At 34.7% G+C, this 13,732-nt stretch overlaps 2 protein-coding genes and 1 long non-coding RNA gene across 3 annotated transcripts; 2 read left to right on the top strand and 1 right to left on the bottom strand.

Annotated features, from left to right (window-relative positions):
• The first annotated feature begins 1,342 nt into the window (after positions 1–1,342).
• Positions 1,343–4,630, top strand: LOC150035758 (uncharacterized). Its single transcript, XM_090314806.1, has 5 exons — positions 1,343–2,067; positions 2,147–2,296; positions 3,552–3,875; positions 3,948–3,984; positions 4,066–4,630. The coding sequence occupies exons 2-5, from the start codon at positions 2,252–2,254 to the stop codon at positions 4,074–4,076; spliced, it is 417 nt and encodes a 138-aa protein (XP_090170932.1). The 5' UTR covers positions 1,343–2,067; positions 2,147–2,251; the 3' UTR covers positions 4,077–4,630.
• A 1,741-nt stretch (positions 4,631–6,371) lies between these two features.
• Positions 6,372–7,791, bottom strand: LOC120080104 (uncharacterized). Its single transcript, XR_005482422.2, has 4 exons — positions 7,413–7,791; positions 7,256–7,321; positions 7,128–7,171; positions 6,372–6,547 (listed from the first exon to the last, which is right to left on the bottom strand). It is a non-coding gene; the product is annotated as an uncharacterized LOC120080104 (long non-coding RNA).
• Positions 7,792–9,230: 1,439 nt separating this feature from the next.
• PRA1.E (prenylated RAB acceptor 1.E) lies at positions 9,231–10,629 on the top strand. Its single transcript, XM_039035311.2, has one exon. It carries the CDS (start codon positions 9,564–9,566, stop codon positions 10,203–10,205), a length of 642 nt encoding a protein of 213 aa, XP_038891239.1. The 5' UTR covers positions 9,231–9,563; the 3' UTR covers positions 10,206–10,629.
• Positions 10,630–13,732: the final 3,103 nt, after the last annotated feature.

Here is a 13,732-nt window from a genome sequence, read left to right as displayed (position 1 = left end):
AATTTTGATAAAAAATTAACTTAATTCAATTGAATGTTTGGGCTTTTCTCGTAAAATTTTGGGTAGGATTAACACCTATATTTTATATATTTGTGTTTTTCAGTAAAATCTTGAGCACGATTAACTGATTTTATATATTTCTCAAGACTCACTTCGCAATTTTAAAATTCGAGCACTTAACATCCATTTGGAAAACTTATTTGGATAATAGGTAAATTGAAATTTGAAAACTTAGTGGAAATAAAAATTGGGTGAAATATTTGAAAAATTATGCAAGACAGAAAGATTTAACATTTGATATATGATTTGGAAGTATTGTATAATATTTAAAAAAATTAAACTTTGTTGTTGATATTCAACGATATTTCTCTGAAAAGGCTCAAAAGTTGAAAAAGTACCTTTTTTTTTTATCCAAATCTAATTTTGTAGAAGATGTAAACATTTAAAGGTTATTTATGATAATTTTCTATTTATTTGGACAAAAAATTGAGAAATTTGTACGAATGATCCATATTTTGAGCCCAAAATGTCAAATGACCAATTTTTAAAACATAATGTCAATTGATCATCTGTTGATATCATCGCCATATTAAATTACATAAATTGTCCTCACCTCTTTGTTTTCTTACTTTTTTTTTTTTTTTTTTTTATTGAAAACCAATCAAAATTAAAAACTCTTCAAGCGTAACAGCTTCGTATTGCTCATAAGTTTTGGACTTTTTCGTTGCGTTTTAAAATCTATCATTGGAGCTTGCAAAAGATTCCACTGCTCTCGAAAAATTGAATCTGATTGGTAAGTAATTTCAATCTGTGCCTGAAAATGTCTTAAATTGATCGATAATAGGGAAAGAGTTGGTCATTCTGGGTTTAGAAATACTGTAAACCTATGGTTTCTTTGTTTGTTTGTTTTTTTTTTTTTTTTTTTTTTCCGATGCGTTTTGAGATTGTAGATGAGTAAAAAGAGGGAATGTGAGTGAGATAAGTGAGAGTGAAATTGGTGAGAGCGATACTAGAGGGAGCGACACCGGAAAGGATGAGTTGCTTTGGAGTTTAGAAATACTGTGAACCTATATTTTTTTTCCCCCGATGTGTTTTGAGGTTGAAGACGAGTAAAAAGAGAGAATGTGAGCGAGATAAGTGAGAGCGAAATTAGCGAGAGCGATACTAGAGAGAGCGACACCAGAGGGAGCAAGACCAGAGAGAGCGACACTAGAGAGAGCGACACCAGAGAGAGTGATACTAACGAGACAATGTCCAGCGAGACTTAAGCAAAATGTTTTTTTTTTTTTTTTTTTTTTTTTCTGAAGGAGATTATTGATTGAATCTTTATTTCATGCAGGAGTGATTTAAGATGTCAACACGTTTCAGAATACCTGTAGTTGATCGATTTTCCGGTCAAGTAACAAGCTTAGCCCACATTGTTAATGTGAACAAGACTATGAAGGAGAAGCTTATCCCACGACAGTTAGAATGTTCAAGAGAACAATTTTTGGGCGATTTGTAGACATTGACATGGTGTTCAACAACCCAATTATCCATCATATGTTGTTGAAAGAAGTGAAGAGCACAAGAGTTGACTCAATGAGATTCTCTATTGGTGCAAAGGTCGTCATGTTTTCGAAGGATGATTTTTTTATGACTGGTTTGTGGCGATCCCCTACGCGAGTTGATCAGAATGAGCAGTCCTCCTATGAACTTGCAATCAAGTATTTCGGTAATCAAGTGATGAAGGACACCTTACATATCAGTCTACTAGAAGAAAAATACAAGGAGTTGAAGTTTGAAGATGACAAGGATGCTGTTAAGATCACATTAACGTACTACACAGAGGTTGTAATGATGGGAAAGCATAAGTAGAAAAGTGCAGTGGACCTTAAACGTTTTAAGGACGTTCATAACATAGAGTACTACAATAGTCTAAATTGGGATACCATTATTTGGGAGAGGGCACTTGATGCCCTAAAGATTGCATTGAATGATAAGAGTAGTTTATACAAGATGAAGGTGAAAGGAAATAAAAATTATGTCGTGAAGTACTATTTGCGTGAATTTCCACAAGCGTTCCAGGTAAATTTGCTTAACATAATAACCGTGTTGTTTGATTTAACATTACTATTGTTCTTAATATATGTTAAATTTTATTTAGGTATGGACGTACGAGATTCTAGCAGCATCGATAGTTGGGAACATTGCGGAGCGAAGGAGCAAAGTGGCTTTGCCTCGTATATTATGATGATCATGCTCTCACTCAATGTCCTTCAAAGTACTCGAGAGAGACATATTCGAGTCTAACAATGTAAGTTTACTCTATGCATAATATGTTTATTTGGTTGTTAAATTGACATTAACCATTTTACTGGGATGTTAATACAGACAAAGGTTAAAGAAGATCTTGCCATGACCGACATTGAGAGGGAGTTTGGGGATACCCCAATGGACAGGCGACCTATATTCGATCTAGGTGTCAATGATGATAGTGCTGAAAGTGGCAGTAAGTCGAGTAGTGGGGGTATTGTGGAGGTAACAATGATGAACACGAGCATTCTCAACACGAGGATGCTGAATGTGAAAGGGTGGAGGGAAGGGATGAACATAAGCATTCTGAGCACGAGGATGCTGAATGTGGAAGGGGGGAGGAAGGGACATACACACCTAGTGATGATATGTTCCATGATGTGATGGGGGATGTACGCAATGAGGATGAGTTGAACCCACTTGATGTCCATCTTGCGGATTTCCATAGAGAGCGATCTATGGATGATAAGTGTCCTGAGTGTGTTGGCCGCAGGGAGGGAGCCAATCCCAATGATTCTATTTATTCGTACATGCGGAGCATTAACAGCTCACTATCGAGGTTGGATGATTGTATATTGAGTTTAGATAGTTGTGTATTTAAGATCGAGGAAAACATGATAGACATGAAAGGACAATTGTCAGCCATCCTGTCATTGTTGCAGTCTATGTGCAGGGTTTGCATTTACTATCATTTTATGTTTTTACGTGTTTAGTTTTTACGTATTCGTGAACTCATCATTTTAGTTTCTAATTGAATGGTTCCACGGTGATTAAGGAGACGACAAGGTCAGCCATCCCACATATAGATGACGATGCCACGATGTCGCTCATCCCATCTTAGGATCCCGATACCACTATGCGACTGCGTCTCATACTCCCATCCCCCCCTTTAGAGCCTCAAAATACTACCACCACACCTACTCTTATCTCCCCTCTAGAGCCCAATACCACAATATCACCCATTGACGTCCAACCTATAGAGGCTGATGTCCCATATACACAGTCTGACGTGCCTACCTCACCCACTGACATCCCACATCCAGAGGCCGACACGTCTGACTTTCTCACCATGTCACATATAGAGACCGACGTGTCTGACATCCCGAGGTCGACACTTCTAATATTGTTACGACCACGGAAGGAGTTACATTTGTAAATAATTTATTGATTAGTAATTTTTGTTTATATTTCGTGATTTGAAATTATATATTTTTTATATTTCTTGATGAGTAATTTTTTGTTATCTGTTTATGTAGGAATCTCGAAGAACTACTCGTAAGAGGAAAGGTGTTGATAAATATACACCTCCAGCTCAACTAAAGAAGAAAAGTGTGGATTTTAGGGTATACCTTCCGTTTGAAGAGGTTAAATATCCTCTCCCGGGTGTGCCTACGTCATTATTCAGAGCGATTATCGGGTACAACGTAGCATATGACGTTCTACTTAATATCTTTACAGAAATGATGGGCTGGATCATAGATGAGAATACTGATAATGAGGTTCGAGAGAATTCCTTTAAGCCACTATTGAAGCAATTTTTCAAGGAATTGATTGAACCGAGTTCGTGGGTTGAGTGCGATGTAAGTTTCCTAGTCTTGACTTCTTTACAATTGGATATCTTGTACTTTGACTGACAGTAATTTTTTGTACAGACCATAAATACTCACCATCTTGCCAATTGGAGTAACGGTAAACTTTGATATATTTTGTTGTGCAGAGTCATTTTACTATGATATATTTCGTTACTTAACTTCTCATTTTATTTTGTAGAGTCACCTTAATGCTCGTAGCGGGGTATTTAAACAAATGAAGAATAAGTCGAGACTAGAGGCTGCCCTAGTATGGGAGGATGAAGACACGTACAAGGACTACGTCACCGATAAATTCGATGTCATATGGGCAGACGTGGATTTCGTGTATACGACAATGAACATCAATGAGCACTGGATGGTCTTTGCAATGGACATTAATAGAGGTCATATATTCGTGTTCGATTCACTTCCGTCATACACACCAATGACGAAGCCGTGGACTTGGCTGGAGCCATTGACTGTCACAGTACCATCCCTACTTCACTACTATGATGTGGATCGTTCAAAGTCGGACCTATCCACATACCGTTGAAAAATCACCCGACCTATGAACGCCAAAATACAACACGGCTCGCTTGATTGTGGCATCTTTGCAATAAAATTACTAGAACATTTGGTGACTAGTGTTATCCTTCTATAATCACTCAGGAGAAAATGAGTGAATATATGATGCAGTCAACGTGTCAATTGTGGGCAAACACTCCGTATTTTTTATGTGTATAAAACATGTATTTTTTATTGTATTTTTTATTTATATGAAACATGTATAAAATAATTTTATCAAAGTTCAAAATTCAAAGTTCAAAGTTTAATATGATACATTTTATCAAAACATGTATTATTGAGCTATTGCTCTTTTCATTATATCAATGGTATATAAAACATTACATCAAAGTTCACAAAGTTCAAACATTGAGAGAGCGAGTTTTGAGAAAGAGCGAGATTTTGAGAGAGGGCGAGATCGAGAGAGCAAGACTTTGAGAGAAAACGAGATTTTAGGAAAGAGCAAGATTTCACATTCTGATGGTATTCATGAGTGACATTCTAAGAGTTTATACATAAATTTGTACGGATGAATGACATTGTAAGAGATCGAGATATATAGAGTGAGTACATAATTGGGTCTATATTTAGACAATCAACTTCGACCAACATTTGAGTCATTTCTTCCATTTTCAGTACGTCGCATAGTTGTAGATGGTTCGCTACAATTTTGGCGATTATGCCCATAATTCCCACACCTATCACATTTTATTTGTTTGCGAAATTCTCATTTGGATGGTATTTTTCTCGCTCTCTGTCGCCTGAATTGTGCCACAAACTTTAGAGGAAGGATAGTCTTTTCTTCATATCTAGGAGTTCTCTTCCATTCAGATATGTGCTCGAGTGGATTTATAGGCTTCACATACGCAGTCATTAGCGAGTCCACTGTATAAAATCATTTGCAAAGACTCTACGAGAAAAATACGCAGTCATTAGCGAGTCCACTGTATAAAATCATCTGCAAAGACTCTAAATAGGTATGTTTCGTTCCTTGGCGGCCATAATTTCATGCGAACACGAGATACCAAGTGAGTCGAATTCCTTACACATGCATTCCTTCGTGTGAAGATTCACAATACCGTCCGATCGATTATCTCATACGTGGACCTGATAATAATCGATAGGCTCAACCTGATATCATCTGCCCTTATCGGCCTCACTTGCCAATCAGGTTTCACAGTAGTTAGAGTGCAATGTCGTTAGATATGCCCAGTAACTCCTCCATTCGTAGAACCATGATTGGAACATTCCTCTAACATATTCAATTATGCATACTATGGGCAATAACCGATACTCTTTAGTTAACAAATTGAAACACTTTGCACTGTTGAACGTCATGTTGTCATATCTTTGTTCTATTTGGTAAACTCGTGCCCACCTTTGAAGACCGATGTCTTCTAGATATTTCATGACAACACCGTTTCAAAAATTACGGAATTTGTCCTATTTTGTCTGAAACTCTGTCATGCGAAATGCTCTTGTTGCATCTCTAGATATCCCAACAATCGTATTGTCCTTAAAGTTTGTAATAAAATTTTGTTCTATGTGCCACGTGCACAATCCATGAAATGCGATGGGAAAAATGCACAAATAGCATTATTGATAGATACATCTGATCGACACAAAAACCAGATTATCGAGTTCTTCGATACTGCATTTCAAATTCGACATAAACTATTTTCATGATCGATCGGTTTCATTGTTCACTATTGCATATGCTAGTGGGTATAATTGATTATTCCCATCCATAGAAACTACAACCAACATGACCCTTTGTTGTAACGACCCGACCCCCTAGGACTTAAGTTAGGCCGTTACTAAAATACATGCATGCATGACATTTAAAACGACACTCCCTTTATGTTGAAATAAATGCTAAATAGATAAGGGGAGTTCAAAAGTCCTTTATTAAATGCAAATGTTAAAACAATAATAGGATACTCATAAATCATAAAATTTAATAAATAAATATGAAAAACAATTTTTACTAATAAATTTCAAACATCAAAACTAAACATTAAGAGAAACATGAAAAGAACCCTAAATCTCATGATGCGAAAGCGTAAAAATTAGTCCCAGTGGCTCGATCACCAATTCCGCTTGTCCATCACCCTTACCTGAAACAAAGAATGAGTATAAAATACTCAGTAAATAACCCCTCTACTGGGGTCAGGCTGGGTATCTATGTCCTCTAGATACCCACCTCTGGCACATATACAAATGAAACAAGAAGAAGACTGAGTCCTATTCTACTGTAGTTAAGTATGCCCACTACCTCTGGTGAATCCCGAGAGAAACACAAACTGGTGAATCCCAAAAGAAATACAAAATCTAATAGGCATCTAACTAATTAGTAAGGACATTTACACAGTTTCAACATCAAAATCATAAATATATGACATACATATAATCCTCAACACCATGACTCTACCACATACACATATATCTCAACATCATGGTTCTACAACATACATGTATACCTCAACATCATCAGATCAATTATAATCATATGGAAGCACATACCATCTCATACTAGCATTCAAGTGTTTATGTGCATAATTAAATAATTCAAATCTCGTACCAGAACATACTTTGATTCAGATCATACTATCAATTTATCATGCTAACACCATTAAATTTCAGTCCAACAATAATTGCGAAACCTCATATTCAAATAAAAAATACCCAACAACTTACCAACAAACTTGATTAACAACCACTCCCAAGATTTCGACTCCAACCTTAAAGGTACAAGGGTTAAGTCAAAATTTAATTCAATAATCAATGTGTGCCCACAAACCAACAACAAGGATCACAACTCTCACCAAAACTTTTGCCGAACAATCTCGAATCCGCTGGACAACCGCTTCTAAAAATTTTCAAGCTCAGATCTAAAATCAAAATAATGCGATTAATTGAACTTCCATTCCATCCAAAAATCCTTCAAGAAACCCGACCCAATAGAAAGAAAAATAATCTTACCCAAATCTGAGAGTCCGACAAAGATCCACGTAACAGAAGACAGGCAGCGCGGCCATGGACGGTAGAGTAGATCGGCTGAAGGCGGCGGCGGCTCAAGCTGTTGGGAGACGGGCGCGACACGCAGCGGTCAAGTGGCTGGAGCGGCAGCGGCGTGGACGCGACTCTGACCAGCTGGGCGAGATCGGCGCGCGGAGGGGCGAGCGGCGCGAACGGCAACCCACGAATGAACGACCGGCGATTGTGGCGGCTTGGTCGGACGCACGTAGTGCCGGCTGGAGCGTTTTGCGTGAAGAGGAAAAACAGGGAAGGGGTTTCGGGTAGGGAGGCGTGAGGAAGAAGAAGGAGAAAGAGGTTTTTGTTTTATAATTATATTTAATTCATTTTCTTATTTATTTTACACTATTAAATTTCTTTCATTTTCAAAAAAAAATTAATTATTGTCATTAATTTTCAAATTGAATAATTTTCATGTCAAGCACTTATACTTAAAATTATAAATAACAATTACTGAAATCCAAAATTTCAAAAATGTCCTTAAACTAATAACAATTACTGAAATTCTAAATAATAAAATTATTGAAATTATATTATTACAAAAAAATGTGTGGGGTGTTACATTTGTACTTTCCTTTCAAGTGCGACCCATTAACAATTATCTTCAAGTTCAATCTCAAACACTGTATCCGGATTCTCTATTTTTAACGCTTCCGCATAAGCATATAGTATGGAGTATGAGTATTTTAAAGTACTTCTAGTGAGATCATATGCGGCTTCCCTTGCACGCAACACTTTATCATAACTTATGTTCACGCCATAATCTCTCTCATATCCTCAACGATATGACAAAGTTTATAAATACGTCATATGCCGTAAACTTATCTTTAATCAACTGACCAACAACTGTAGCAGTTGCTTGTCTATGGTCGTGATTCAGAATTTCGATGGAATATGTGTACCAACGTGAGTACTTTGTGATCTTGAATATACCAGACCCTTCTATTTGCAATGCACGAAAGCTCCACTTATAAGTCTCTCCAATACATTTGACAATGAACAAAGATTTGGTTGACTTACTAATCCTAAATTCAAAATTTTTGTTCATGGACAAAATAGATAATCGCATTTTCAAGTCATTTTTACTAAAAAAAAATAGTTGACCAACTTCAACGTCTGTCCCAATCACCTTCATATCGAATAAGTAGACATTTTTCTGTCATTCTACAAAACAAGAGAACATTTGTCATTAAGTTGTACAAGCAATTGAAGTACTGTCACTCTTTCTTAATCTTACTCTCTCTTAAACTCACTCTCTCTCACTCTCGTTCTATCTCTCGCTTTCTCTCTCCCAATAAAAAATTTCGTAATGCTCAATTCCTACCTTTCCATAAATAACACAACAAAAACAGTGAAACACCGTTTTGAAAAACCTATTCCGTTCTAAAAAAGCCTCGTCTTGAAAATCCATGTTCGAAAAAATTTCGTTCAACAAAACACCATTGAAAATCAGGGAAGTAATCACTGTTGAAATGAAATTTAGAGTTTAAAGAAATCACCATTGTATTGTGTTAAGATATTAGTGATTTGAGGCATCAGTTGTGAAAATTGTCAAATACGACGAAAAATCACATCAAACCAGGGAATTTAAAGCGAGAGCGAGAGTGTTTGACCAGACTAAAGCGAGACTTATACACTTGTGAGGGTAATTTACGTAATTTGGTATGGTAATTATATCGGAAGTCAATTGACATTATTTTTCTAAAATGGGTCATTTGACATTTTGACAAAAAAAAAAAAAAAAAAGACCGTACATACAAAATTTTCCCAAAATTTAAGTAAAAATATCAGTGTATCTGGGTGACATTCAAACTTTTCAATTAAATTGTTATTTAGAAAACTGTAGAAATTACAACAGAAAAAAAGTCTCCATCTTCATCTTCTTTATATTATATTCTCTGCAAACAGAAGGAATGTAAAAAACGATTCAGAAACAAGCAAGAACTGGAGATGGGAACCCATTCCCATCCCTCCATTCTTCAATAATTTCCTCAGAAAATCAAAACCCATTTCCCCCATCGCCAAACCACAAATTCTCCCCCAAGAAACCCTCAGATCCGTGCAAATTCCACTCCCAAACCCTCAAATCCTCCCCCAATGTCATCGGCAAAGTTCTCCACCGGCTACGGCGCCGTTCCCTCTCCAGCCGCCGCCACGATCCCCACCACTTCTTCCGGAGCCCCACCATCTTTACCCTCCAGTTCCTCCTTCCTCGAACGCGCCAAAATCACCACGCAATCCCTAATCGCCACACAGCGGCCATGGCGAGAGCTCTTCGATTTCTCTGCTTTCTCTCTCCCTTTAAACTACGACGATGCCATGGCCAGAATCCGCCAGAATGTCAACTACTTCCGTGTTAATTACGCCTTGGTGATGCTCATCATAGTTTTCTTCAGCCTGTTCTGGCACCCGTTTTCGATCATCGTCTTCTTGCTCATATTTGTCGCTTGGTTTTTCTTCTACTTCTTTCGTGATCAGCCTCTCGTTCTCTTCAACCAAACGTTCGATGATAAAGTTGTTTTGGGGGTTCTGAGCATTTTTACCATCATTGCTCTTGTTTCGACTGATGTGGGATCGAATGTTTTAGGAGCCCTAATTACAGGTGTTGCTGTGGTTGGACTACACGCGGCGTTTCGGATTACGGCGGATCATTTTCTCGATGAGGAGACGGCTGCAGAAGGGGGATTGCTGTCGGTTGTGGGAAATCAGCAACAACAACGAGGTTACACTCGGATTTGATTCTCGATTTTCATTCAGAGTTGTGGCTATTTTTGATGGGTATGTCTCAATTTCTTGAACTTCAAGAAGGTTGGATTTGGTTCCTTGTTGCTTACTTGGATTCATCTGGTTCTTGAAGATGCATAATCCAATTCATTTGTAGGGTTTATTTTCACATTGTGCTTTTTGGTTTGGATTCTTGAGTTTGGATGTCGAAGATGCTAGTTTGAAGCATCAATTTCTTTTTTGGGAGATTTAGTTTCTCTGGTTTGATTGGATTTTAGGATGCAGAGGATTTCTTGAATTTGGTGTTTATTTTCCGGGTTTTGAAGGGTTCTTCATGCTTTTGCCTCTTTTTTACATATGTATATGTAAAATATTCAATGATCAACGATGGCTTCGGTTTATTTAGCTGGAGGAACCATGATTTGCCTTGTCCTATAAATCTTGTGCTTGCTTTTTTTGATTTGATCTTTTGAATGTGATCATGGTTTCCATGGCTTGATTGAACAATGCTATGATGTGGGCTTCTGTTTATCTTTAAAGTCATTTATACATACCAAACATTAAGTCATTTGTATGATGTTGATATAGAAAAGGAAAGATAAAAGATAGAAAATATGACCTAGAGAAGTTTTGGGATTGAAAGCCAAAATTGGTTTAAACATATACCTTTAACGAATAGATCATAAATTTGAATCTCCTATAAACTCAAAATTTGGGTCCAAAATTGTATTTGCTTCACTTTATGAAACTGAGTTTTGTATTATTTTGTTTTTTAAATCTTCTTTTATTCTGTATAAATTATAACTTTATTGCGGATGTGTGTTGGGCTCTCAACTCTAGACCTTGTTTCATCTATATGTTTGCACGGCGAACATTATCATTTTATCTCTGAGTACTTGTAGATGTTTCAGAAGTTGCATGTAATGAAAGTTTGAGAGGCTGGAAGTGTACCAAAGGTGTTTTTGAAGACGGGTGGAGTATGCAGTAGTTGCAGAGAGCGAAGGGAGAAATAAGGGAAATTATCAGAAATATCACGTTTAAATTTTCACCATACAAAATTAGTATGCTTTTTGAAAACCCATAATAATAGTTTTAACTCACGTCTAATTATACACCGAGATTTGCTAATTTTTGGATGAGATTTGCTAATATTTGTATGTAATTTTCCCAAATCTTATATCAAATTATTACATATTGTGAATTTTTAACTGTTTTGCAATTATATGAATTTCTAAAATATTGATGTTAATCTTGTTCGAGATTCCCTTGAGAAAGCTTAAAGATATGAATTTTGGTATTAATTATGTTCGGGATTTCATTGAGAAAGTCCAAAATATATAGAATATCGATATTATTTTGCTCGGGATTAACACCAAGGTCCACGTAATCTTTTCAAAGATCTATCCAAATCTTACATCTTTCCGAATTTTCTTTTACAATATTTTCCAAATCTTATATTATAAAGTCTTGCAAATGTTACAAATCTCTTTAAATTGTGTAATATTTGGTAGTGTGATTTTTTAATTTTGGAAAGATTTGGGAAGACTATGTAACATTTAGGTTTTTTTTACCAAAAATTTCGGTGATAATCGATAAGTTAGAAAAAATTCATTTTTTTAAACTAAATCTCGGTGGGCATCTTGCAAGAGATGGACTTATTGTTACTGAGTGTGAAAACTTAAACATGCTATTTATGACAATTTTTTGAAAAATAACCAAAAGATTAGGTAAAGAGAGAGTTTGAGTGGATGCGAGAGTGAGACAAGATAGTCAACGAGACCGAGAGCAAGAAAAAGATGATTAGCTAGAGCATGAGCAATATAGTTCGTGAGAGAGAGGTACCTAGGTGAAGAGAGAGTTTGAATGAGCGCGAGAGTGAGAGCAATGTAGTTAGCGAGGGTTTCCTTTCTTAACTACCAATAGTTCCTACTGGTGGTTAGGAGTTTGAATGGGAGATACCTTCAATGAAACGTCCTCGGGGTTTGATTTGTGAGGGTTGAGCATAAGGCAAAGGATAAGACTCTGATGAGAGTAAAATATGAAAATAAGGAATTCAATTAAAAAAAAATTGTATTTTATGTATTTAGATAGGTATTATTTAAAAATTGTATTCTAATTTAAACCATCGTTCAAGATTTATTTAGTAATATACACTTATAAACTATAAAATTAGTTGTAGTTAATAATAAAGAGGAGAATTAGGATTATTAGTATATTTTTATTTTATATTTAGTTTATTTGTTAATTTATATTGGTTAGAATTAATTAGTTAATTATCTTATTTTATTGTAAGGCTATAAATAAATAATTTATGGTTGTAATAAAAAGTTTTTGACAATCCATTTGAATATATGAACACTTGGTTCTCTTAGAGAATCTTCTCATTTTAAGGAGAATTTTCCTAATTTAGCCGTGAATTTAACCTAAGTATTTTTTTTGCTGCATCAAATATTAATTAATTTATAAATATATATTTTAAAATTTTTTGCATAATTATTATTTTGTAAAAAACATATGATTTATAATATATCATATAACAACATGAAACAGTAAAATTTGAAAATATAGAATCCAATTACCTATCGAACAACAAGACTGGTAAAATAATAGGACTTAAATAAGATTTAGGTATTTTCTTTTAATAATAATAAAAAAAAACAATTTGCAAAAGTATCAACTTGATTAGTCTATGAATTTTGAAGTTTGTTTGCATTTAGTCTCGATCTTTCTAATCCTGTATTTTCATTTTTTTAATCTACTACATACAAAATTAAAAATATAAAGTTTCTTGAGATAAAATCCAAATTTAGATTAAAGTTTAATAAACTATATTGGATATGGAACAATGATTTCACTAGACAAAATCCAAATTTAGATTAAAGTTTAATGAAGCTATATTAGACATATGGAACAATAATTTGTGCATGTTTAGTTTTGAGTCTAGTTTCCATTTGATTTTAAAATTTCTAAATGCTACATTTTTACATATGAATTTAATTTTTATTTAGTCTCTAAATATCAACATGCTACATTTTTTACTTTTTAATTTTGATTCTAATTTCTCTTTAGTTCCTAGCCTTCAATGTTTTACCTTATTACTTTAGAGTTTTTATTAATACTCACTTTTAATCTTTGGTATTAAAGTTTATTTGAAATATTATGATATAATTTTTTAAAGGATAATAGTTTTAAATGACAAAATTGTTGAAAATATTTTTAAATATAGTAAAATTTCATTGTTGGATAGACAGTGATATTTTGCTATATTTATAAATAAGGTGACTAATTTTTTTTTATATTTGAAAACAATTCTATTCTAAAAGATTAAAAGAAAATTAGTGAAAACTAACTTAAATATTTTAAATGAATTAATAGAAATTAACCTCAATGAAAGAAAGTGTGTATTTAATAAAAAAATTAAAAATATGAATATAAATCTTAAAACTTATAAACTAAATGAAAACAAAATGTAAAAGTAACTTTGGCAATCTAAGTATCAAGTAAAAACTAAACACAAAATTCAAAATGAAGAAAATAAAGTT

Source organism: Benincasa hispida, chromosome 6 (genome assembly GCF_027475165.1).
Source record: "Benincasa hispida cultivar pf3 chromosome 6, pf3_genome.v1.1, whole genome shotgun sequence".
Classification (NCBI taxonomy): domain Eukaryota; kingdom Viridiplantae; phylum Streptophyta; class Magnoliopsida; order Cucurbitales; family Cucurbitaceae; genus Benincasa; species Benincasa hispida.
Note: the sequence above shows the minus strand (reverse complement) of the source record. Positions and strands in the feature narration are given on the sequence as shown.

What these genes read in the sequence shown, in the direction of transcription:
- LOC150035758 (XM_090314806.1), top strand. Translation starts at nt 2,252, where the DNA reads ATGTCCTTCAAAGTACTCGAGAGAGACATATTCGAGTCTAACAAT. An exon ending in ACATATTCGAGTCTAACAAT is followed by an intron (nt 2,297 to 3,551) that starts GTAAGTTTACTC and finishes CTGTTTATGTAG; the next exon opens with GAATCTCGAAGAACTACTCG. An exon ending in GTTCGTGGGTTGAGTGCGAT is followed by an intron (nt 3,876 to 3,947) that starts GTAAGTTTCCTA and finishes TTTTTTGTACAG; the next exon opens with ACCATAAATACTCACCATCT.
- PRA1.E (XM_039035311.2), top strand. Translation starts at nt 9,564, where the DNA reads ATGTCATCGGCAAAGTTCTCCACCGGCTACGGCGCCGTTCCCTCTCCA.